This window comes from Papaver somniferum, chromosome 7, assembly GCF_003573695.1.
Source record: "Papaver somniferum cultivar HN1 chromosome 7, ASM357369v1, whole genome shotgun sequence".
NCBI classification, from domain to species: Eukaryota; Viridiplantae; Streptophyta; class Magnoliopsida; order Ranunculales; family Papaveraceae; genus Papaver; species Papaver somniferum.
The window spans coordinates 269,584,587-269,606,555 of record NC_039364.1 but is presented as its reverse complement, the minus strand read 5'-3'; the positions used below and the strand labels follow the sequence as shown (position 1 = coordinate 269,606,555).

The 21,969-nt window shown below is 37.4% G+C and overlaps 2 protein-coding genes, 1 long non-coding RNA gene and 1 pseudogene across 5 annotated transcripts; 2 read left to right on the top strand and 2 right to left on the bottom strand.

Annotated features, from left to right (window-relative positions):
- The first annotated feature begins 609 nt into the window (after positions 1–609).
- LOC113300411 lies at positions 610–6,852 on the top strand. 3 transcript variants are annotated; one of them, XM_026549635.1, is made up of 19 exons: positions 610–963; positions 1,075–1,144; positions 1,264–1,306; positions 1,587–1,664; positions 1,784–1,868; positions 1,990–2,121; positions 2,432–2,542; positions 2,784–2,841; positions 3,045–3,141; positions 3,395–3,430; positions 3,741–3,877; positions 4,093–4,163; positions 4,262–4,315; positions 4,602–4,744; positions 4,896–5,039; positions 5,233–5,472; positions 5,577–5,636; positions 5,737–6,024; positions 6,402–6,852. In XM_026549635.1, exons 1-19 carry the CDS (start codon positions 837–839, stop codon positions 6,528–6,530), a joined length of 2,103 nt encoding a protein of 700 aa, XP_026405420.1. In that variant the 5' UTR covers positions 610–836; the 3' UTR covers positions 6,531–6,852. The 3 variants fall into 3 exon arrangements, with proteins under 3 accessions (XP_026405420.1, XP_026405421.1, XP_026405422.1); XM_026549636.1 differs by lacking the exon at positions 4,896–5,039; XM_026549637.1 differs by lacking the exons at positions 5,577–5,636; positions 5,737–6,024; positions 6,402–6,852 and having other exon boundaries at positions 4,896–5,068; positions 5,233–5,427.
- Positions 6,853–9,167: 2,315 nt separating this feature from the next.
- On the top strand, positions 9,168–9,876 carry LOC113293803 (50S ribosomal protein L7/L12-like). Its single transcript, XM_026542303.1, has one exon. It carries the CDS (start codon positions 9,245–9,247, stop codon positions 9,770–9,772), a length of 528 nt encoding a protein of 175 aa, XP_026398088.1. The 5' UTR covers positions 9,168–9,244; the 3' UTR covers positions 9,773–9,876.
- A 4,343-nt stretch (positions 9,877–14,219) lies between these two features.
- On the bottom strand, positions 14,220–15,657 carry LOC113296598 (annotated as a pseudogene).
- A 721-nt stretch (positions 15,658–16,378) lies between these two features.
- LOC113293802 lies at positions 16,379–18,750 on the bottom strand. The gene is made up of 4 exons (XR_003332581.1): positions 18,613–18,750; positions 17,947–18,111; positions 17,776–17,832; positions 16,379–16,741 (listed from the first exon to the last, which is right to left on the bottom strand). It is a non-coding gene; the product is annotated as an uncharacterized LOC113293802 (long non-coding RNA).
- Between the last annotated feature and the right edge of the window lie 3,219 nt (positions 18,751–21,969).

Sequence of the window (21,969 nt, the reverse complement as noted above, 5' to 3'; positions counted from 1 at the left end):
TCATAGAAATGATTCCAAAACTGCTCAAATCAAATCATTGTTAAACAGCTGAAATCAAATCCTATACCAAATTAGTTCTCAGCAAAACCTTCAAAAATGATTAGTAGTTCCCTAATTGTAGGTTATTATATACATTGAGTTTATCATCATATGATTCAATCCCCAAACCTTCTAACGATTCTTTACCTAGGAATTTTCCGTGTTGTTCCATAGTAGTTTACTCTTTCCATTAATCGCACAATTAAAATTATGTTATATATTTGGAAATACGATTATTCTTTTACACGTTATATATGGTTATACAACAAATTTTTGAATGGGGTATCAGTATCAAAATTTTGAAACAATTTCATGATTTTCATGTTAATCAGATTATAACTAACAAAACTAACAAAAGGGGTACCGCTAGTATTTTCTGGGGTATAAACAAGAACGCCCAATAAAAGAGCGTCCAACGGTCGAGAGACTCGATACTAGGAGGCAGATGTTCAGCTGTTTGGGAAAAAAGCGGCTTCCGGAGCTACCCAAATGAATTTTTCTCTTAAACGGCTGATGTTGAGCCTTTTAGTCCGTTTTCTTCACTGTTCCACAGTGAAAAAACACTCTTTGGCCATTCTCTCGTTGGAATGGGTGCAAAAACACTAATTCCATAGCCTTGCACCAACCCACGCAGGATTATTCCGGGCACATGTTTCCCCACTCCACCAATTATTACGGCAAATACCCAAAAACTATAAATACAAATCAATCTAAATCAAACTCATAGATCACTAAAATTCCCTCCCTCTCTTTCTCCCTGGTCTAGGGTTTTGTTTTGTGTTTATCAGGGTTCAGCCATGGTTCCTTTTTCTTCATCGATTTCTCTTCCCAAAGCATACTTATTTCCACTGATTCTACTTTCTCTAGCTATTTTATTTCAACTTTTTATCATCCCTTCTTCTTTTCCTACTTCACATTATGATGGTAAGTTTTTATTTGAGATTTTCATCAATCGAAATCATAGTAGTTGCAGTTCAGATTGTTACTGTAAAACAAGTCTGATTCGATTATTTTTGTTTTTATGTGTTTTGTTAGTTCTTGGAATCAAACATTACAGCTCAATTGAAGAAGTTACCGAGGCTTATGAGAAGTTTTCTTCGAGATGGTAGTGATTCGTTTCACTTGATTTTACTGAATTAAATTGTAGTTTAAGATTATTAATGCTTTTGGATATGTAGATTGGTTGATTTTGCTTTCTGAGTTTGGATAATTGAAACATTTCAGGAGCTCAGGAGAGGAAGAGCCCGCGGTAAAGGATTTCATTAAGGTTAGTAGGATTCTTAATTCAACATTTTTGGAAGATTACATTGCAAATTAGGTTACACTGATAAGTGCAATTTTGAACTTGAATGTTATTTTAGCAACAATTTGTAGGATGTCTGGCAATTAGGTTAACTTGGTCGAGTTTTGTTGAATGCAGTGTTTGAACTTTATGTTTTTTATATTCCACGCAATTTCTATTAGAAAATTACATTTTTAAGCAGTGTTGGGTATTTTACTCTGTAGCTTTACTCTTTTGCTGTCTCGTGATGTTGGATCCTTTGCAGATACGTTATGCCTATGAGCTGCTGACGGATACATTGTGGAAGAGAGACTATGATGCATTTGGCGTTGATGAGCATCTTGTAAGTTCTTATATATCACATGAAAGAGATTAAGTTTTTGTTTTAGTTTACATCATTGGCCTTAGTCTTACTTTATTTTTGAATGTTTGACCTCACGTTGTTTCTATGAATAACTTTAGCATACTTTGGAAGAGGTGAAAGCAAAATATGCCGAGGAAACATTCTCGAAAGTTGTGCTACCTCTACTAAATGCTTCTTCCTCTGGTGGGTAAACTTGTCTATCTTAGGTGATTTCCTTCGGTTGATAAATTTGACATTATTATATGGAAAGTGCAACTAGTCAGGACTAATTTATCTTTATTCTTGTTATTATTTAACCTTGCAGTCCATGGTTTCAATGTACTTACTACTGAAGACTTCAAATATGCAATTGGGAGCTCAAAGGGGTTGCTAGTTCAGGTTTACTCATCGGGGAGCAGCCGCTCTGACAAGTTTTTGTATAACTGGAAAAGAATCAGTATGTTTCTCATGTACTATGTGCTTATTACTCCATTGGAAATAAATTTTGCCAAAGTTCTATATTCTGTTCATTTTCACCTTTTTTTTGTAGACGATTGATTGCTTATTTGAATAACTCTTCATAGGCATCAGATTAGGTGCTCGTAATCTCAGTTTCGGTCTAATGCATTGTCTCTATACCGTTGCTGTATCTATTTTTGAGTTCTTATAGAAGATTATGCATGTTTCATTAAATTCCATTTGATTTTCAATCTATTCTGTAGTCCTGCCTGCCAGTAATAATGCATGTAAATGGATGTCTTTTCCAGCTAATTTATTGGACGGGATTGCTAATACTGGTATGGTAGAACTTGGCGAAAGTGAGCTTGCTACTTACCTTGCCGAGCGGACATCCGCAGGACAACCCTTCTTCAGAAACGGTAGGAGTTCTTTATCAATTTAACTACACTGCTTGCTTGTAAATAACGTTTGAGTCATAATAGAAGCCAGTGGCTCTGCTTTTGTATGCAAAATGATTAGTGACAGTTGTATGTTACTAATTGTGTTTTTTGGCGGTGGCTGATTAAGGTTCACTCTGTGCGCATGCCAATTCATTTTCTTAAGCACCACTTTTATTCAGATTCTAGTCAGCAACTTCTTATTATGTGATAATGCTTACAGGTCTCCCTTCTCTTGTTGCATTCCCCCCTGGTTGTAGAAATTCAGATTGTCTAGTGAGGTGAGTCCCCGAATGACTGGATTAAGCGGATTATACTTGTTTACGATGTTTCGTTGCCTATTGTGGCCTCTGGAACCTTTCCTGCTAATATTTCAGTTACAAGGAATGTCACTTTACTGCATGTATGACAGATTACTTCTATAATAACGATTTCCCTGCAGGAAAGACAACGTTACCTCTTACAGTATCTTTCTTGGTTGTAGGTATCAAGGGGATCTCTCATTGGATGCAGTTACTGATTGGTTTGCGACAAGAATACTTGGGTTACCTCGCATAAATTACTATTCAAAGGAGACTCTGGTAAATTCATGGTTCCTTCGAAGTTTCATGTCCTAGTTTTCAAGAATTTGTTTTCTATTCTTTTAAGCAAGAGATGATCTGTTAAGACACTCTTTTCATGATAGTTGCACACCACTTATAATTAGGATAGCACATTAACCAACCTAACAGAGTCTTCAAACTTAAATATTTTTTGTTATTACATCTCGAGTGAACTACTCATTTCGTTATCCCAAATAATGTTAATGATATGGAGTTAATATTTCAATTTCAGGGTCAGAATTTTATTGCAAAAAGTGGACATCACAAGGTAAAAGTTTGTTACCATAGCTATAGCTTGCTGCAGATTTTCTTTTTCTATATACTATTGCTCCAGAAAATTAATCGTGTTAACTCTGGGGAAAAGTGGATATGGTGAACAAGTATAGGATGAATATATTCAGTAGGATGAATATATTCAGCCAATGTGTTCCTTTTGATAGCTCAAGTTTTATCTTACATCCTAACAATGTTCTCTTTGCGGAAGACGGCTATCACTTAATTGGTTAATATATACAGTATTCAGTTCAGTTCATTCAGTATCCTGATACTAAATGTTCAAATGTATGTATGGACTACAGGTAAAAGTTCTTTACTTCTCAAAAACTGGGGAGCGCGCTGCTCCATTCGTGCGTCAAGCTGCAAGAGATTATTGGGCACATGCCTCGTTTGCTTCTATTCTATGGAGGGAGGAGGAATCTTCCATTTGGTGGAACAAGTATGTTACATTTTCATGACTGAAGTGTGCTCTTGATATACATTCAATACGTCTATGTTAGTTAATACAAATTAATGGTGACAACTTTGCAGGACTTTATTCCAAAATATTCCTTCTTCCTTCCACTTTTGATAATGCTTCCAATCTTGCCCTTGTTAAAAATGTTATCTTTTAAAATCTCTTAGATTTCTCTTCTAATTTATGCTGGATAACAGTTTTGAGGTGGAGTCTGCCCCAGCTTTTGTGTTCTTGAAGGATCCGGGTGTAAAGCCTGTTGTATTTCATGGTATGTTACTCCGTTTCTGGATGTGCTGACTTTTCGTTTTCAAGTTCTGTGTCTGTGTTTTTAAATGACACAGTAAATTCTCTTGTTCATCTCCGCAGGAGCCATGAGCAGTACATCATTTTCAGAAATCATGGAGCAAAATAAACAACAAGGTAATTCAACAAATATTGATTTCTCTGTGTCTTTAGATTTTACCAGTCAGCACCGTGGTAACTTTTACCTGACTTTTGCCGTGCTCGACGTTTGTTACACATGTTCTAAGGACCTTCTAAATGTCACTTATTGATTAGTTTGGAGGGTTGCATCAATAACGCCTTGTAGAATGGTATAATCATCAAAAGATTGCTATCAGGTTTCTCAACAATGAAGACTTCCAGTGTTAAGAAACTAACTTACGTATGCTGTTCTTTCTGTCTCCTTTTGTCTTCTTTTGGTTAGTTCTTCCCCAACTAAGGAGCATAACATCCATGGACTTGGGATGTGATGCACGAGGCTACTCTCGTGCAGGATATGAGGCAACGACATGGTACTGCGTGATTCTTGCAGGAAGGCCCAGTGTGGAACTTAACAAAATGCGAGAAGTAAGTTCTCTTTTCCATTACCTTGTTGGATAATGAAGCGGTGTTTTGTAATTATGTTTCTAAAACCACTTTGGATTGGTAGTCACTGGACTTTCGACTTACTATTAGAAAATATTAATTATTGATAACCACTTGGAATACAATTTCGTAGACCATGGTCAGGGTACAAGATACATTATCAAATAAGGGTGATTCAGGTGCTGATGACGAAAATAGCACTTTAGCTCCTCAAGCAGCTGCTGCCTTAAAAGAGAAGCGGTTGACATTTACTTGGCTTGATGGAGAAGCTCAGCAGTTGAGTTATTTAAGCACCAGGATTGGAAGGTCTTCATTGTGGCCGAATTTAATTTGGAAGTTAACTATAAATAGAATATTGGAACTAATGTTGGTATTTTTAATTGCTGAAATAAGCATGTTGTTTTGAAATTAAAAAATATTTTCCAGTCATCTACAGTTCTGTGTATGTGCTAATACTGGTTTGAATCCAGAAATACTGTTTCTTCTACGTCCATACGGAGACCAGTTTTGAAACTTGTGGACCAAGAAGAGATATGACAGATGTACCCCAAATAATCATCGTACGGTACAAAAGAAATTCTACTAAGCAGGATGAACCTAAGGTTGCCAAGAGACAACCTAAAACCATTTGGGATACATTTGAGGAGGATAACGAGGATCTTGCATCACAGCTTGTGGCTAAGTATGATGGGACAATGGAGACTCAAGAGGTAGGGATTTTGATTTAATACATAATGGGTGCATTTCATCAAATATTTATATTTCAGCTTGTGGCTGCGTATGACTTTGGTGTTTGGGATAAATTTTCTCCCAGATAATTCAGTGGGTCTCTAAAATTATCAAGGATGGCGACTCAACAGACCTCCCTTTCTTCGTAAGTGAACTCCATTCAGAATCTCATTATAAGGTTTCTAAGACTTTGACACCAAGTTTATCAAATCTGCTCCGGCCATTAATTCTGGATCTTCATACAGAGGACAACGACTCCAGATCTTACTCCCGAGGAGTCGGATGCAATCTGGTCGAGAGGCAGTCAAACAGTTTTGTCTACAGGCCAAGGACTGAAGCAGAGAGTTCAAGGAATTATAACCAATATACATGACCATACGGGAGATCCAAGGTTGGGTCCAATCTTGCTTTTAGCAGCAGTTCTCTCTTTTGGTTCCATTTATCTGCGTAGGAGTCAATCAGGTCAAGCAAATCAGTCAAACGGGACTAGCCAATCAACTGAGCCTAACCAGTCAAGTCAGCCTACTATGGAGGTATCTTAAATTTGGTGTTTATTTAGTTGCATATGAAATGAAGTTTGGACATAAAATGAACCCATGTATTTCTGCGACCAAATATCCTATGAATGCATCCATGTTAGGCATTGATAGGAAAACAATTATCACGTAGTAGGAGAATTTTTTTGTGCAAGATACACATCATTTGAAGGAAAGCAAATGTTTCCTTGGCCTTGATTTTTTTTTTCCCATCACAGAACTGAAACTTCTCAAGTTTTGGTATTCGTCCAGTTCATTTAAAGCCTCTGGCTCTGCACTAACTCTACGTTGATCATGACAATCTTGTATTTCTTCTTAAATTCATGTGACATTATGACTATATTCTTAATCTTTCCGTGGTTACATTTTTTCAGGAGAAGCCCAGTCGCGAAAAGAGGACTCGCAGAAGAGCAGTATCAAACAAGGATAAACCCACTTCCATCGCTGACGATGTACCGAAGGATGCTTACAACCTGTTACCTTCAGATCCAGATTCTGACTAAAAGTTTCAGTTCAAGAGCAGTTTCACCCGCTCAACAGCGACTAGAAGCAAAGCTTGGGTGCCTAATTTACAGTCTCATACTAGATTTTATATGCAGTTTAACACACGTTGTCAGAGGATCCTACGACTGGACCGCTGCGAGGATAACATGGTTTTGTAGATCATCTTATAAAAAATAACCTATAGTTGAAATATTTTAACCATTTGAATTTTTCAACTTATGAATCAGTCATTGTAGATTTGTAAACAAATAATCGGTTAAAATTATCAACTTTGTGTAAATGAAGGTTTAGAATGCGCCAGCCATGTGCAACTTTGATTCATATACATTTTATGGATTTTACTGGGTTCAGGTCTTTGAACAATAATGTCAAGGGTCCAAGCAAAGTTATTTACCTACTCCTTCGATAAATTTCTCAAGAAAATAAAAATAAATTTTAAGATTAGTAGAAAGAATATATTAACTACATTATCTTGTTGGCTGTGCCCCTCCATAAAGGAGATCGCCCGGGTGTTTATAAAAGCATTCAAGGGCCCTCTGTGCTCCCCAATGTTCCATTCTCCATTAGATCTATAAAAGTGCCCAAAACCCTTTAGCTTAATTAATGTGTCTGGATACATTTCAGGAAGTAACTTTTGCGATTTAATAAAGTGAAAAATCTTGAAGTTAGTTTTGGAACAAAATTTTAGAATGACTTTTAAACATAAAAATGTCATTCTATTAATACTATTTATTTCCGACTTCTGAAGAAGCGAAAGTATAACAAAAACACTTCTATTCTTGATACCCAAACACCCAAACATACTGTTTGGATAACACATGAAAAATTACTTTTTGATTTCTAAAAATCGAAAAGGCAGAAGTCAGTTTGGGTATCAAATTTCAAAAATACTTCTAAAAATCGAAAAGTTAATTGTTTATGAAGCAAAATAGTTTTGCTTCCGACTTCTGCTCCTGACTTCTACTTCTGGAGCACAAGAAACACTTCTGCTTCTGGTATTCAAACTTGCTATAAAAGTACTTCTCCAAAAGCATAAACCAATTCAAGAAACCAGAAACGAAATTTTTTTCACAAAAAGTAAACTTTTTGCTTTTAAAGGGTATTCCCAGACTAGCTTCTGGCTTTTTTACGTATCGAGGAAAGCATGCTGTGAAGCCCTTATCAGTTCAACCAGTGAATAGACATAACTCACCCGTCTCCAATCTGGCTCCACTTCTATGAACCACTTTTCTTAACAAGCTTATTATAGGGGCGGCATAATTTATTAGAGGGGCGGCATTGTGATAGTAATGTCCCTTTAGTTGGTTAGGGGATGTCCTAAAGGGGATGTAAATTGACTAGATTACCCTTTTCACCTTAAATCAACCAAAATCAAATCAATTTTTTAAACCTAATGAATCAAAAAAAATCAAATCAGTTTTTTTTCATCATCTTCTTCATCTTCTCTTCTCCTCCATCAACCGTAACCTCCATTAAAACTGAAAATTTAATCGTCTTCGATTAATCGACGATTCGAAAGATGTTTGGAAAAACCCAGTTAGGGTTTAGTTTATCGTATTGGATTTAAGTTAATTTTGTATCAAAAATTAGGGTTTTGTATGAAAATTGAAATTGAAATTTCTGGTTGCATGTGAGTTACGGTTGGTAATAACTCAAATACGAACCATAACTGTAGATTGGGTTGATGTTACGGTTGGTTTTAACTCAAATACCAACCGTAAGTTCTTAGTTTTGAGAAATATGTTCAGTTACGGTTTGTATTTGCATCATATTTATCAACCGTAATTGAGTTACGGTTTGTTACTCAAACAACCATACCAACCGTAAATAATCCTGTGTCTTAAGAATTTATCAAATAATGATTTACGTTTCAAAAGTTAAGTTGACACACCAACCGTAGGGTAGTTACGGTTGGTCTCGATTCATTAGTTACCAACCGTAATTTAGTTACGGTTGTTGTCCAAATTTAATTACCAACCGTAACTGGTTTTACAATTGGATCTTCCCCAAATTTAACCAGTTACGGTTGGTATTCGATAACTTACGAACCATAACTAATGGGAAACGAGCAAAATTGGATCTTCCCCAAATTTAACCAGTTAACCAGTTACAATTGGATCTTCCCCAAATTTAACCAGTTACAATTGGATCTTCCCTAAATTTAACCAATTTTGCTCGGTTGGTCACGAGCAAAATTGCAACCGTAAGTTCTTCTGAAAATTTAAAAGTTTTGATTTTGTTACGTACTTTAGATAATTTTGAGCGAGAAAAAGCTAATAGGAACTAATTTAGAAGTATACCGGGTCACTGGAATCACTCATTTTGGTTGAGTGAATCAAAATCTAGGGTTTCACAAATATCACAAAAGTTTTTCTTCTTCTTCTCCTCTAAACTTTTTTCTTTTTAACTCTAAAAATCTGATTTTGTTTTGATTTTGAGTTAATATAAGTGAAATTAATCATTAATACTAAATTTAATTATCATTACTAAACTAAGTTATCAATAATGAGGGTTAATTTGTCATTTCCAATTTTTTTTTGATAAGGGACACCTTGAATGATCATGTAATGATCCTTTTTGTCTTATTAGAATGTCGCCACTCTCATAAAACATGCCGCCCCTGTAATAAGATTGTTTCTTAAACCCTAAAAAACCAAAGTAGATCGAAGTAACTCCCAGTGTTCCATTTTCTTAAGAACCAAAAGAAAAAAAAATGACAAAAATTCCATCAAAAACCCTAATAACAAATCTCATCTCCTCCCGTATCAGAATTCTCCATCATCGATCTCTCAGTACAGCAACAGCATCTTCAACAGCAACAGAAACTCAAACACAAAAGCTAGAAAGAATCGCAGATCAACTAATCGACTTAACAAAGTTCGAGAAACACGATTATGGGATTTTGTTCAGATACAAATTGGGTTTACATAAATATGGTCCAGCAATTTCAGGTCTCAATGCATCAGGCGGTGGAACTGCTGGAGGAAGTGGATCAACAGCGGCAGCAGCAGCAGATGCTGTTGAGAAAGTGGCATTTGATTTGAAACTTGAAAAGTTTGATGCAGCTTCAAAGATTAAGATTATTAAAGAAGTGCGAAGTTTTACTGATTTGGGATTGAAAGAAGCTAAAGATTTGGTTGAGAAAGCTCCTGTTGTGTTGAAAAAAGGACTTACTAAAGAAGAAGCTAATCCGATCTTGGAGAAACTTAAAGAATTGGGTGCTACTGTTGTATTGGAATGAAATCATTGATTTTCAATTTTGATTTTGTAGAATAATAATAACTTTTTTTTTTAATTTTTTTTGGAAATTATGAAATGAAGATTTAGGTTATCTCTAATTGGGGATCTATGAATGTGGCTGATTGTTGAATTGTTTGATTATGGCGTATTGATTTAACAATGTCTTTGTGTCTGCATTGCGAAGCCAGTTCCTGTTTGTTGTTGCAGTAGAGAGAGAAGTTGAAGAAAATGATGCACAGTGTCCAGAGAGGAGAGAATTTTTTTGGATCCAAAGAATTCTGATCTTGAACAGGTTTGGTCTCGATTTTACATTGTAAATAAATTTATCTGCCATGAATTTAACCTGGTGGCTGCTAGTTTCTTCTTTTGGTATATTGATGTTTCAATTAACTGAAGAAACTGAAGACATAGATACTTGTCACTTCATAGGAAATATGAACCTGAGACTTGAGAATGTTATATCTTCTGAATTCTTTTGTTTTTATAGGGATTCTTACTTCCATGATCTGTTCCGTCAAGGGAGCATTATAAATTTGCGAAGTGTAGTTCTTTTGCCATCTCAATGACTTCTTTATATCTTTTGGAGTACCTAGCATCTTCATTGTTCAGCAATGGCCACATTGATGCTCCAAATTTTTAGGAGGTTCAACTTAGACCAAAACTGCACTCATAATTTAATTCAAAATATATATTGGAAGTTTAATACATGAAAATAAGCTGTTTGGGTATATTGTTTAAGAACTGGCCATTGTGATGTTCCCAATCCTTAAAACTTGTTATCGTGTCATTTTCGAACTTCAGATCAAATTTGACCTGTTTCACTTCAACTAGTTTTGGTATTTATCTATGTATGTCTGATTTCTACTTCTAGTTTACAAGTTATGCCTGCTAAAAAGGATTGGACAGAATTTCCATTTATAGGAACTTTTTTGGTTACATGATTGCTGAAGGTCTGTCTGTTGATGTTACCTTATAGCCTTACACGTTTTTATATATAATGGCAGGAAATAATTTTTAGTTTTAGTAATATTATATATGTAGTTATAGTTGAGTACAGTACGGTTTCACATGATGGTAATTTGAGGTTTGATCTTTATGTACATGATGAAGAAATCCTGTACTGAAATATGGATGTCCATGTGGGCCAAAGGAGATTAAGAAAGTAAGTTGGGAGTGACTGGAATTTACAAAAAAAAGAAAGAAGGCATTGTGCGAATACAGCTTGTGTGACATACTCATGGCATCAGTGTAATGCTGAAAATGATTCAATAGGAATTTATGTGTTTAGGAATCAGCCGTACTGATCTAGTTGCCTTAAGCAAAAATCATTTTGTACTCGAGCATTATGATCCCTTAATGGTTGAGAACTTGAGAACTTGAGATTAACTGTATTTGGGTGATAAATTACAGCTTACCAGTGACTGAGGACTTGTGAACCAAGCCATGGTGTTTTAGTTTGGAAACTGTCTTTAAGCTGGTAAGGGCTTGTGATATATTAGTTGTAGAGTTCGATTAGGGCAGTTCAAGATTTCAGAACGCTGGAAACCTAATGTTGGGACATTTGACCTTTTAAACCCCTACAATTGATTGGGATTAAAAGTATATCTTGTTTTTTCTTAGTTACCTTTTTAATATTTTTTTCTTTGCTGAATTAATGATTTGATCAATGTAGACGAATTTAGTGTTTACTTTCCTTCATTGCTTTCTTTTTTCAGAGACTGAGCAAGTAGACCGTGGGTTTGAGCAAATTGTTCTGGAGTTTATCCATTGACAGAGGTTGGTGGTCCACCCACTTCGTTAACATTAGTCCATTTAAAAGTATGTTTGCGGAGCATAATTAGTTGGAATGGTACACATTGCATGTGCCATGTGAAATAATCTTGGAACTGAAGATAACTTGTAATTCAATGACATTGCACGACTCTTGAAGCTTTCAGCTTGTGTTTTTGTCATGGTTATGAAATCTAATGTTGCTGTTACAAAAGACTGATTGCATTTGAATTAGATGCTAAATGAGTACTTTATACACTGGCATCGCGAGATATAATGTTGAATCATTGATCCTAGTGTTATCTCCGAGGAAGGCTCATGTGCATGCATTTAGTTGAATATGAATTCCGCTGTGTCAATATATTTCCTAACCAGGTGGCCAGAGGATTAGTTGATTTGTGAGACTCCAACAAATTGGAGTCTCAACTTTGGGCTGCCATTAATTTCCCATGTTGGAGAAACGGAGTGTTAATAGGGCTGGCAATGGCGGGAGGGGATCTGATCTAGTTACTTAAGTGGTTGTCCTTTGATATATTGATGTTTCAATTAACTAAAGAAACTGAAAACACAGATACTTGTCACTTCATAGGAAATATGAACCTTGCGTGAGACTTGACAATGTTATTCATAGTTTAGTGTTGAGAGTATATATTCTGAATTCTTTTGTTTTTATAGGGAGTCTTCCATGATTTGTTCCGTCATGAGAGGATTATAAATGTTGAAAGTGTAGTTCTTTTGCCATCTCAGTGGTTTCTCTGTATCTTTTGGAGTACTTAGCAGGCCATATCGATGCGCCAAATTCTTAGGAGGTTCCAACTTAAACCAAAAACGCACTCATAGTGTTGCTTCTGATTGTGTAACTTTTTTACACCAGAATGTATCTGCATTGTTTCGATGCTTTATGTGCTAAATTCTTTTTGGCCAGACAACATTACACAACAATTTAGGAGCTCATAACCAGGTTGCATACTCTGTCCAAGAGCAATTGTGGATCAGGGTTTCTTATTTGTTGACATAATATCTTGAGATTTTGAATCTGCAGTGCCTCGGGTTCCTAGTCTTTCTTGATTTTTCAGGTATCCTGCAGTTAAGTGCCAAATTTTTTCATTCTGGTGTAATGTGGGATAGAACATGGAGGTTATATCGTCAATAGTTACTCTTGACAAGTTTAACGTAGAAATTGTTCAGTTGCCATGATTTAAGCTGTGTACTTCGAACCTGTTGAATTGTCTATTCTCTTGCTAGTCTTACATTCTGGGTCTATTTTTATTTCACTGTGCTATAAAAATGGCCTTTGCTTTCTGGAGTGTATAAATAGTGTGGGTTATGTTCAATAGTTCAGTGCTTAAGAGACTACCTATTAGGATTTTAGTTACGCTAGATGGCTGTAGTCTTTCTGGTAATAATAATGTGGTGCAGGGTTATGAGCATATACCTGTTGATATTCATATAGCATGGTATTTAATACTTCGCTTGTTGTCGCTAACAAATAACTGGTGTTTGAACAAGAAGCTTTAAGAGTTAAGGCTGCTGATTTTTTTGTGGATCGTAGAATGGGAAGTTTTATGCTTGAATCTATGAGATTGTTATGGTGCAGGGTCATGAGTAGGCATCTTGTTATATACGCCTTGAATGTTGTTTTGCTGCCAGGAGTTTTGTTAAAGTTAAGGAAACAGGAATTTTGGGTTCCTGGATATGAAAGTTTAAGCTTTATCTTATGAGCCTATTGTGTCTAATTATTAGCAATGATTCAAGACACTTTTCCCGCCGGAAAGAATCATTAACCAAAATTATTTGTCGATCATTTTATTCTTACTATTCTCGCATAATTTCTGTAAACAGCACGTAAACAACTTTTTTTTTAAGCAATAAAATTTCTAGTGAAATGAGTTATTCAAAAAATAGAAATAAAATTTCAAATTATACAAATATCAAAACACGAATTGAGCTTGCCAAGAGTACCACGGCACGATACTACATGACCAAGTCTCCGCCACATCACACTCTGTCTCGTCTCCACTGCAATGCGTGCCTCTTGGGCACTACATAGCTATTCCGTCTCCACTGCAATGCGCGCCTAATGGGCACACCAAAGTGACTCTGAGTATCATAATCTATTTGAATGGTGTCAACTCAGATCTACAAAAAGAGTGTCTGTTTTCAAAATGTGTATTTCTGAAATGAGACTCCTTGTTCAGTCCCATACCACACCAGAAGGAAATAAACCAAAAAAAGCCTAGGAACCCAGGGAACTGCAGATTCAAAATCTCAAAATATTATGTCAACAGTAAGAGACCCTGATCCACAATTGTTCTTGGACAGAATATGCAACGTCGTTATGAGCTCTCGAATTATGCAATTCAAAAGATAAAAAAATCGAGTGCACAGATAATACATTGGTTCCAACTCTTTGGAGTACTGATACATATGACGGTGATTGATCTTTTTTCCAACTAAAATCACAATTAGCAATTTTCTAAGATAAACTCATAAGCCTACTAATGAAACTACAGGTGATATGAATATGGGCATTCCAGGTAGCAAAATAAGTGCGATATCACAAGACAATTTTCTAATATAAATATGTAATCTACTGCAAGAAAGAAGAAAATGGGCAGAAGGCAGACCGAAGTGCGACATCACAAGACACTTTCAGGTTCTGCAATTATACACAATTATTATAAGGATTCTTCAACTTGGGGATATTGAGAAGGAGAAGCTTCAAGAAGAGCAGCTCCAATCCCAGAGCCATCGTTTGCATGCTCAATAACAACGGTGTGTGCAACTTCATCTCCGAGTAACTCACTGAGGGTACTCTCTAAGCAGGATCTGAATTCGGCGTAGTGCTCAAATAATCCTCCATCCACGGCTATAACAGTCCTCTGCTTCTCTCCTTCCTTGACCGTGTCTTTTCCCATCTTTTTCAAAATGCCCAATATCCCTGCGGCTGAAAGACGGGCACCACGTGTGGAAACAATATTGCAGAGCTCTACTACAACTCTTCTTGTTTCAAGGGAAGTATCAGATATCCCAAAGATGTCATTCAATTTGCTTCCAACCACTCTCAAATCTAGGGATGTGTCATGATGAATGGCTGACATTTCAGGAGTCCTTAAAATGAATCGAGTCTTAAGTTTTGGCGGAACGATATCACCAAAGAATCCAGCCTCTTCGGCCATTTTGCAGAGGACTCTACGTACAATACATCCCAGAAATAATCTTCTCAAAAATCTGCTCACCAGCGTTGAGACTGTCCTGGTCCAAAGCCTGATCATATTCAGTAACAGGAAGGTGTGATGACCGGAAGTTACCCCACTCCGTGTTGATTACCATTTCTCCTGATTTAAGAATGGCGTGTGCGCGCTCTACATATGCTGCGTTTGTTCCAGTTCCCAAAATAACTGCAGCTACAACATCATTATTCAAGTATTTGCCTCCAGCTAATGTACCAATTGTATCATTCACCAGAGCGGCAACACGCATGTCTATGCCCTGTCTGTCCAAGGCTTTAGTTAGTTCCACCACCACATCTTTATCAACGGCATCGTCGATGGAGAAACCCTTTGTCCACCTGATAAGAGTTCCAGACGCGATTGATAACTGCTTTACAGGGAATGAAAAAGTAAAACCCAGTTCCCTCTGACTACCACGAGGGAGGAAGAAACCTTCTCCTTCTGTAGCTATAAATCTTGCGAGTTCTTTAGCGATGAAATCAAATAGTTGGCTTGAAGTGGCAGACGTCATCAATTCAGGAGGAATTGAGACTTCAGTAAATTCTTGTTTAACTACACGTCCTTCTCTTCCACCCAACTGTACACGCAACACACGGAAGTTTGTGCCGCCGAGATCCAATGCATAAAATAATCCACGTTCATCACCAGTAGGGAGATTATCAACATAGCTGTTAAGCATCTTAAGCTTACTACCACCACCTTCAGAAGCTGCAAGACCAGAATGCATCTCAGCAGTCATAGCATCAGCAACTTGTCTAAGTTTCCCAATTGGCGTCGCACACTTCTCTTCAAATTCTTTGAATATAGACATAGCTTTAGTCCATCTATCTAAACTTCTCATCCTATGTGCTTCAATTAATGTAGCTGCTGCAATACATACTGCTGCTGCACGAATATATCTTTGAGTATCACAAACACGCTTCATCCTTTGATCTTTTTCTCTGAAGAATTTAAGAAAAGTGTCTCTCACTTTATTAGCAGGCTCGATTCCTCCTCCTGGCATCTTTTTGGACAAGACAAGAAAAGAGGACGTACTGATCTTGAAAGAAAGAAGAACGTAATTATATGTAATATGAAAGGTGTGGTTGTGTATTTATAGATGTTCAGAGACTAGCTAGCCTCTCGGATTCCCAGATGGGCTCTAAAATGGATCCCAAGCTTAGGATGTTCTGTTTTATATGGGATTTTGGTATACCCCGAATCAAATTAATAATATGATTTGAGAAATTAATAATATGATTTGAGGTGATTTTCCTCTGCTGTAGTTAAAAGTTGAATCAAGCTCTCTTCCTCGAGCTTCTAGCCCCACCAAAAAAAATATAGATCAATAGAAACCTCCGGTTTTTTCGCACTCTTTCGGGAACGCCATATTTACCATATTTTGTACGAATATCAAACCTAAACATAAAATAGACTTCGTCTCAATCATCAGAGATAATTTTCTCTCCGCAACTAAACCCTAATCACTAATAAGGAGCAATGGTGGCAAGAGGAAGAAGGGATATCACAGGTGTAACGGCTACACCATGTTGTACCAGATGAAAATGTAGAGATGGCAGAGTATTAGCACATCAGATAGACAAAAAGCCCAATCTTTTGCCAATCTTAAGTATTTTGAAGTTGACAACTCGCATAGTTTACAGTACGTTACTATTTAGTATTGGCATCAGGAATGCTACATAATTCACCACCTCTTTCTCATTAAGTGTTCAAATAGTGAAACAACTACTGAGAAACAGTTACTTGATATTCATTTTGTGACTACATGGATAATTTCCTCACCTTCTATATCAATTAATGTTTACACGGTTGCTTCTTAGTACATGAGCTTGGCAGCAAAGTGTATACAGATCCTTTCAGTACACACTGCAAACTGTTTCCATTGTTGTTGATGTCTTTCCGACCCAGAGCCTCCATCTTTGTTGACGTCCCCACTGTCACCATAACCACCTCCACCACCATCGCCGCTGAAATAATCAAAAGAAAAAAAAAAGTTAGTTATTCCAATTCGGTTAGTGGCATTTCAAAACAACATGAGCAAAGAATTCTTAAATGTTTTTGTCCCGATGTGTTTTACTTTGTAATTTCACCTGATATATCTAATGAAGAAAGACGCATTGGGAACCCTTGGTGCCACAACACCGTGGGGGAATCATACAAATAGTAATATCTAGATGAATTATAATTTTTAATTTGTTATGAAAAATCAAGCATGCCATATTTTTAGTCCATAATGCAGTATAGTACTCCAGAAATGATTGAGAAGCATACATTTACCTGACATAAGGCCTATCCCTACAACAACACAAAAAAAAAAAAAAAAAAAACTCTCTCAGCTCATTAACAGCCAAATTTGGACCACCAGTGTGACTGTGGAAAAACTGCATCGATTCCAAAGTTATTATTCTCATCACTATGAGTACGATATGATGATCATGATTAATAGGTCAAGATGGATACCGCTTTTGGGTTGTATTAATCTCCTTGCTTGCATGGTTCCCTAACCTAAAGATAAATGCAAATGTAGACGACAACTTAAAGATAAATATATATATAACGAAATCCCGGCCATAGTCATTTTTCGTGTAAGCGGTAGTACTAACTATACTTTGTCAGAGATACCATCCTCTATAAGAAAGGAAACATAAAGTGCTGAAAGAATCTACTTTCCGGTAATTCAACCGCTTCTCTCTAATGTGAAGTCTCTCCTCGAGGCAATAACAGGAAGCCCTGTGCAGTTTGAGTTACAGAAGTGTGAAACCAAAGTTAATAGTAAAATCAAAATTGGTTTTGAATTTACCAATGGATGACAACAATTAGGGGGTATTTTCTGCTGTCAAGGGACGTTCGACATCATAGATAGAAAATTTATATTCAGGTTTGGGAATGTTAGTAAGATAGGAAAAGCAATTAGCTGATAATTCAGCTGGCTTACCACCGCACTTGTAATTAATCCAATGTATATCAAAACTAATTAAGGGAAGGAAATTTATGAACTTACCATAAAAGATGATTAATATCTGACCATAATACTTCTTTAGTCCTCCACCATGATACTCTATTTGATTAACAAAGTGTTGATTTTATCATGATCTGAACTCCATATTGTTAAACAATTAGAAGAAAAATACATTGTTAAATTGATTTGATGCATATAGAAGAGGACACTTACATTATTCACGGATCAAAACACTTATCAGTAACTCGTTGTAGCCATAGTGATAATTGAGAGCATTCGACGCCATTTAATCCGCATCAATACATTCTTGTAGTTCTGGCATCTTTTCCACTATTAGTCCAACATTAGCAGCACGACAACATCCTTGAGCCAAGATATCTTCCGAAAGAAGTTGCACCATAGAAAAAAAAGATGAATACAACAAAACTCAGTATACAAAAAGTAAAAGTTTCATTAATCTTCTTAACAGAATTTTTTGGTCATGAATTATCCTATTTGTCATAATACTGAATTCCAGTAACTTGGAAATGAATTTTACTTGTCAGAACTCAAAAGAATTAGTTACCAACTGTAAATAAACATTAGTTTCTAAAATAATGGTACCAACAAATCTATCTGAATTAATATATAAGTTTCGCTGTTCGTGAATACCAACATGGAACCTAAGCTCTCAATATTAAACGAATCTATCTAATCCCATTCTGGGGATGGGATAATTTAGAAATTAACAAATCAAACGGATAGCTAACTCACATGGAAATGATAAAACTTCGACTCAATATTAAATATAACTTCAATTTTTTCAAAAAAATTAAGTAATATTTTGATTCTGTTAACAGAATCCAAAGAAACAATATTAGGATAAGAGAAAAAGTGTACCTAATTTTATAGAGGATTTTCGCAAGATATCTGTGAGTCCCTCAAAATCAACTCAGCAAATATTTTTCCATTTCATCTGCATCTAATTCTGCTACGCAAACTGAGATGGTGATGTCTTCTGAAATCAATCCCGCCTCCACTTTAAAACACCATATTATCACAAACTAACTTATATTGACAGAACTGGATGTTGAAATTCCGACTCACCCATGCTTTTTGGATGTACACCTTTCATCATCCACCACGTGTACAGAAAGAGACACGTGGAAGGAATGCAAAACATGATAGCAAACATCTCACCAGAAGACGCCAAAGGTCAGCAGATCTGACGGTCAGGGACAGAGGATCAGAGAGGTATGATGGCTCAGAGGAGCACCAGATAATACCCCTTGGGTGTTATCACACCCAATCCCGAGGAAGATCCCAGATCAACGGCCGAGAGGAAGTGTGGCTGACACAGATGTGACCAGACAAAGAGACACTTGTCTGACACGAGCAGACATCCATCTACCCGCATTAAATACCAAAGAGATACACACGTGTCAATCAGTTCGTGAAAGAGGCGAGGATAATCCTTCGTATTCAAGCTCAGGCCGCAGCATATGCCGAAGACCTCTGCGTAATAGGCACAACGCACAAGAAGATAAGATTACAACGGCGCCTCAGAAATGGGACCCACGTTCCAACCCTATAAATACCCCTCTCCACTAAGAGAGAAAGGGTCGACCGATTGAGAGCAATTATAGGAGAAGATAGGAGAGAGAGAAATAGGAAGAGTAAGAAATCCCCCTACTTCCGCAGACCTATGTATACTCTAAAGTCATTCAACTATCTTTGTAACCATTCAATACATAGTGAAACACCAGCCCCGTGGATGTAGGCCTTAGTGCCGAGCCACGTAAATCTGTCTTATTTACATTTCAGCACCTTACATTCAGCGTTAAACTTCATATGCTTTACATTTATACTTGATTCTTGGTTTATTCCTTTATACGAACATTATTTATGATAATATTCGACTAGACAATGACAAGCCCGAAGGCTTCGAGTCGATGAATCGATATAATCACCCCCTTTACGCATACAACGTACAATTCTAGAATTAGGATGTATGCGAATATTGTTTGTGAACACGTGGATGGCTTCGTGATTTATGTGTTCACAATCTGGCGCTAGAAACAGGGACTTTGTCCCGGTAAAAGATTTATCTTATCCTGTGATTTCACCTTAAACGCGCATTGTGGTTGTGCCCTATTCTGGGTTCAGCGTGCTTTCAAAACCTTTTTTATTCTGGGTTCATGGTCTTCATTTTCACAAACACCATTTCAAAGCAGACAAATCCACGACTATCTATCACAGATTTGCACGTGAGGCGTTTTTCTTTTAAAACTAAGACTTAATAATCCAAATTCATGAGTTTTCGCGACGGATCTGCCTTTTCAAGAGTTTTCTTTTTCAAAAGTAGTCTGAAAACAAGGTCCATGATTGTTTATTAGAGGATTTGTATTGCAAAAACTAGACCGATGGAGTCTTTACGTTTCTCTTTTATTAAGGCCCTTGGGCAGCTCATTTCCTTCTATTCCAATAATCTTGCGGATACAGATGGCACTAACCCGATCCTCGTGGATATCTTTGGTTCTCTTTATTTATTCCCCTATGCAGAAAAAGATTAAAAATGGAAAAGATACTAGAGGCAAGAAAAACCAAAGCCTCATCAAAGGATACACCGAGAATTACCCCGGTCATGACCCGAAGCAAGCAGAAAGGAGACAAAGCTAAAACAGCTACTCAGAGGCAGGATGCTGCGGAAATCACCTCACCTATGAACACTAACTCCATTGCAGCCGCGACTCTCAAAGCAGCATCCACAAAGAACAACGCAACTGTTGCAGCCCTCCAGACTACAGAAGCTAACAAGACTTTGGTTTCAAACCAAATCCATCAACAAAAAGAAGGGGTGGCAGAATCTATGACACATCATCCCGCACATCCACCAGTCTTCGGAATGCCATCAACCAACGGTCAAAATCAAACCATACCAATGGTTTTAGTACCGAGGGTGGAAGCTCAACCGAGGGGACCAAACTTGGAGATACCAACAATTGAAGATGATCCTCGGCCACCCTTAATACACACAGTAGACGAAGGGGGAACTATGGCCGTAGGGGTACAAGCCAGAACTCCCAATCAAGGATCAAACCAGTCCCACCGACTGATGGTAGAGCTCGAAGAATTGAAAAAGAGCCAGCAGGTCTACGCAGATACCGTAGCTCTTCTGGCCAGGGAGAACCAAGACTTGAAAGATAGGATTGCCCAAAGCACGAAGACTAGCCAACAACTGGACGAAGCAAATTATAAAGCACCAGAGCCTAATCGAGACCGACGAATCATCCTAGCAAACGCCGCCAGGGGAAGCAGTGCATCCGATCCGGAATATGCCGCCGAAGACTTAGACTATTATGACAGTGAAGTTCGAAGAAAGAAACGCTCAACTGAGCATGAGAACGTGGAATATTACCGCGCAATGGAAGAGCTGCGTGATGAGATGATGGCTGAGATCAGGCAGTTAAAAGCCAGACAAGGCGGAGGAAGGCTTGAAGAGGTGATGAAAGAAGCTAACTCCACGCCCCTAACTCATCGCCTGGCAAATACCCCCATTCCGTTAAAGTGCCCTGTCCCAACTTTTGAATGCTATGACGGATCCAGTGATCCCGCGACACATATCCGGTATTATAATCGTATCTTAGCCCGATGGAGTCAAAACGACGCCGTCCTCTGTAGATATTTTCCATCAAGTCTGAAGGGATCGGCTTTGTCTTGGTTTGACAACCTGATTCCATCAACTCCTACGATCAACTCGCAGAGAAATTCTTGAGAACCTACATGTACAACAAAGCTGTCAACACCGGAATGGATAAACTTTTTTCTCTGGAAATTGGTTACAAGGAAAACACGGAGGAATACACCAACAGATGGCACAAGATCTGCCAATCCATAGGGAGTGTGGATCCCGTAGTAAGTATCAACTGCTACAAGTGGGGATTAGACCGAATGAGTCCACTATTTGTTGATATCCACGGAAGCGTACCTAAGACAGAAGGATATCTTCGAATAATTATTGAGAAGTACGCTCGTCTTGAAGAAATCCAGCGTGAGAACCCGAGGGCACAAACGCAGAGGTCTCACCGTACCAATTCCGCAGAACAAACCAGCGGGGCCAAAATAAATAGCTCAGTGGAACGACCTCAAGAAGATAGGAAGGAACGAAGAGATGAACGACGAAAAGACGATCGAAAATTCGAAGATCAAGTTTACACGGAGCTCAATGCTATCTACGCTCGGATCTTGCGAGAGACC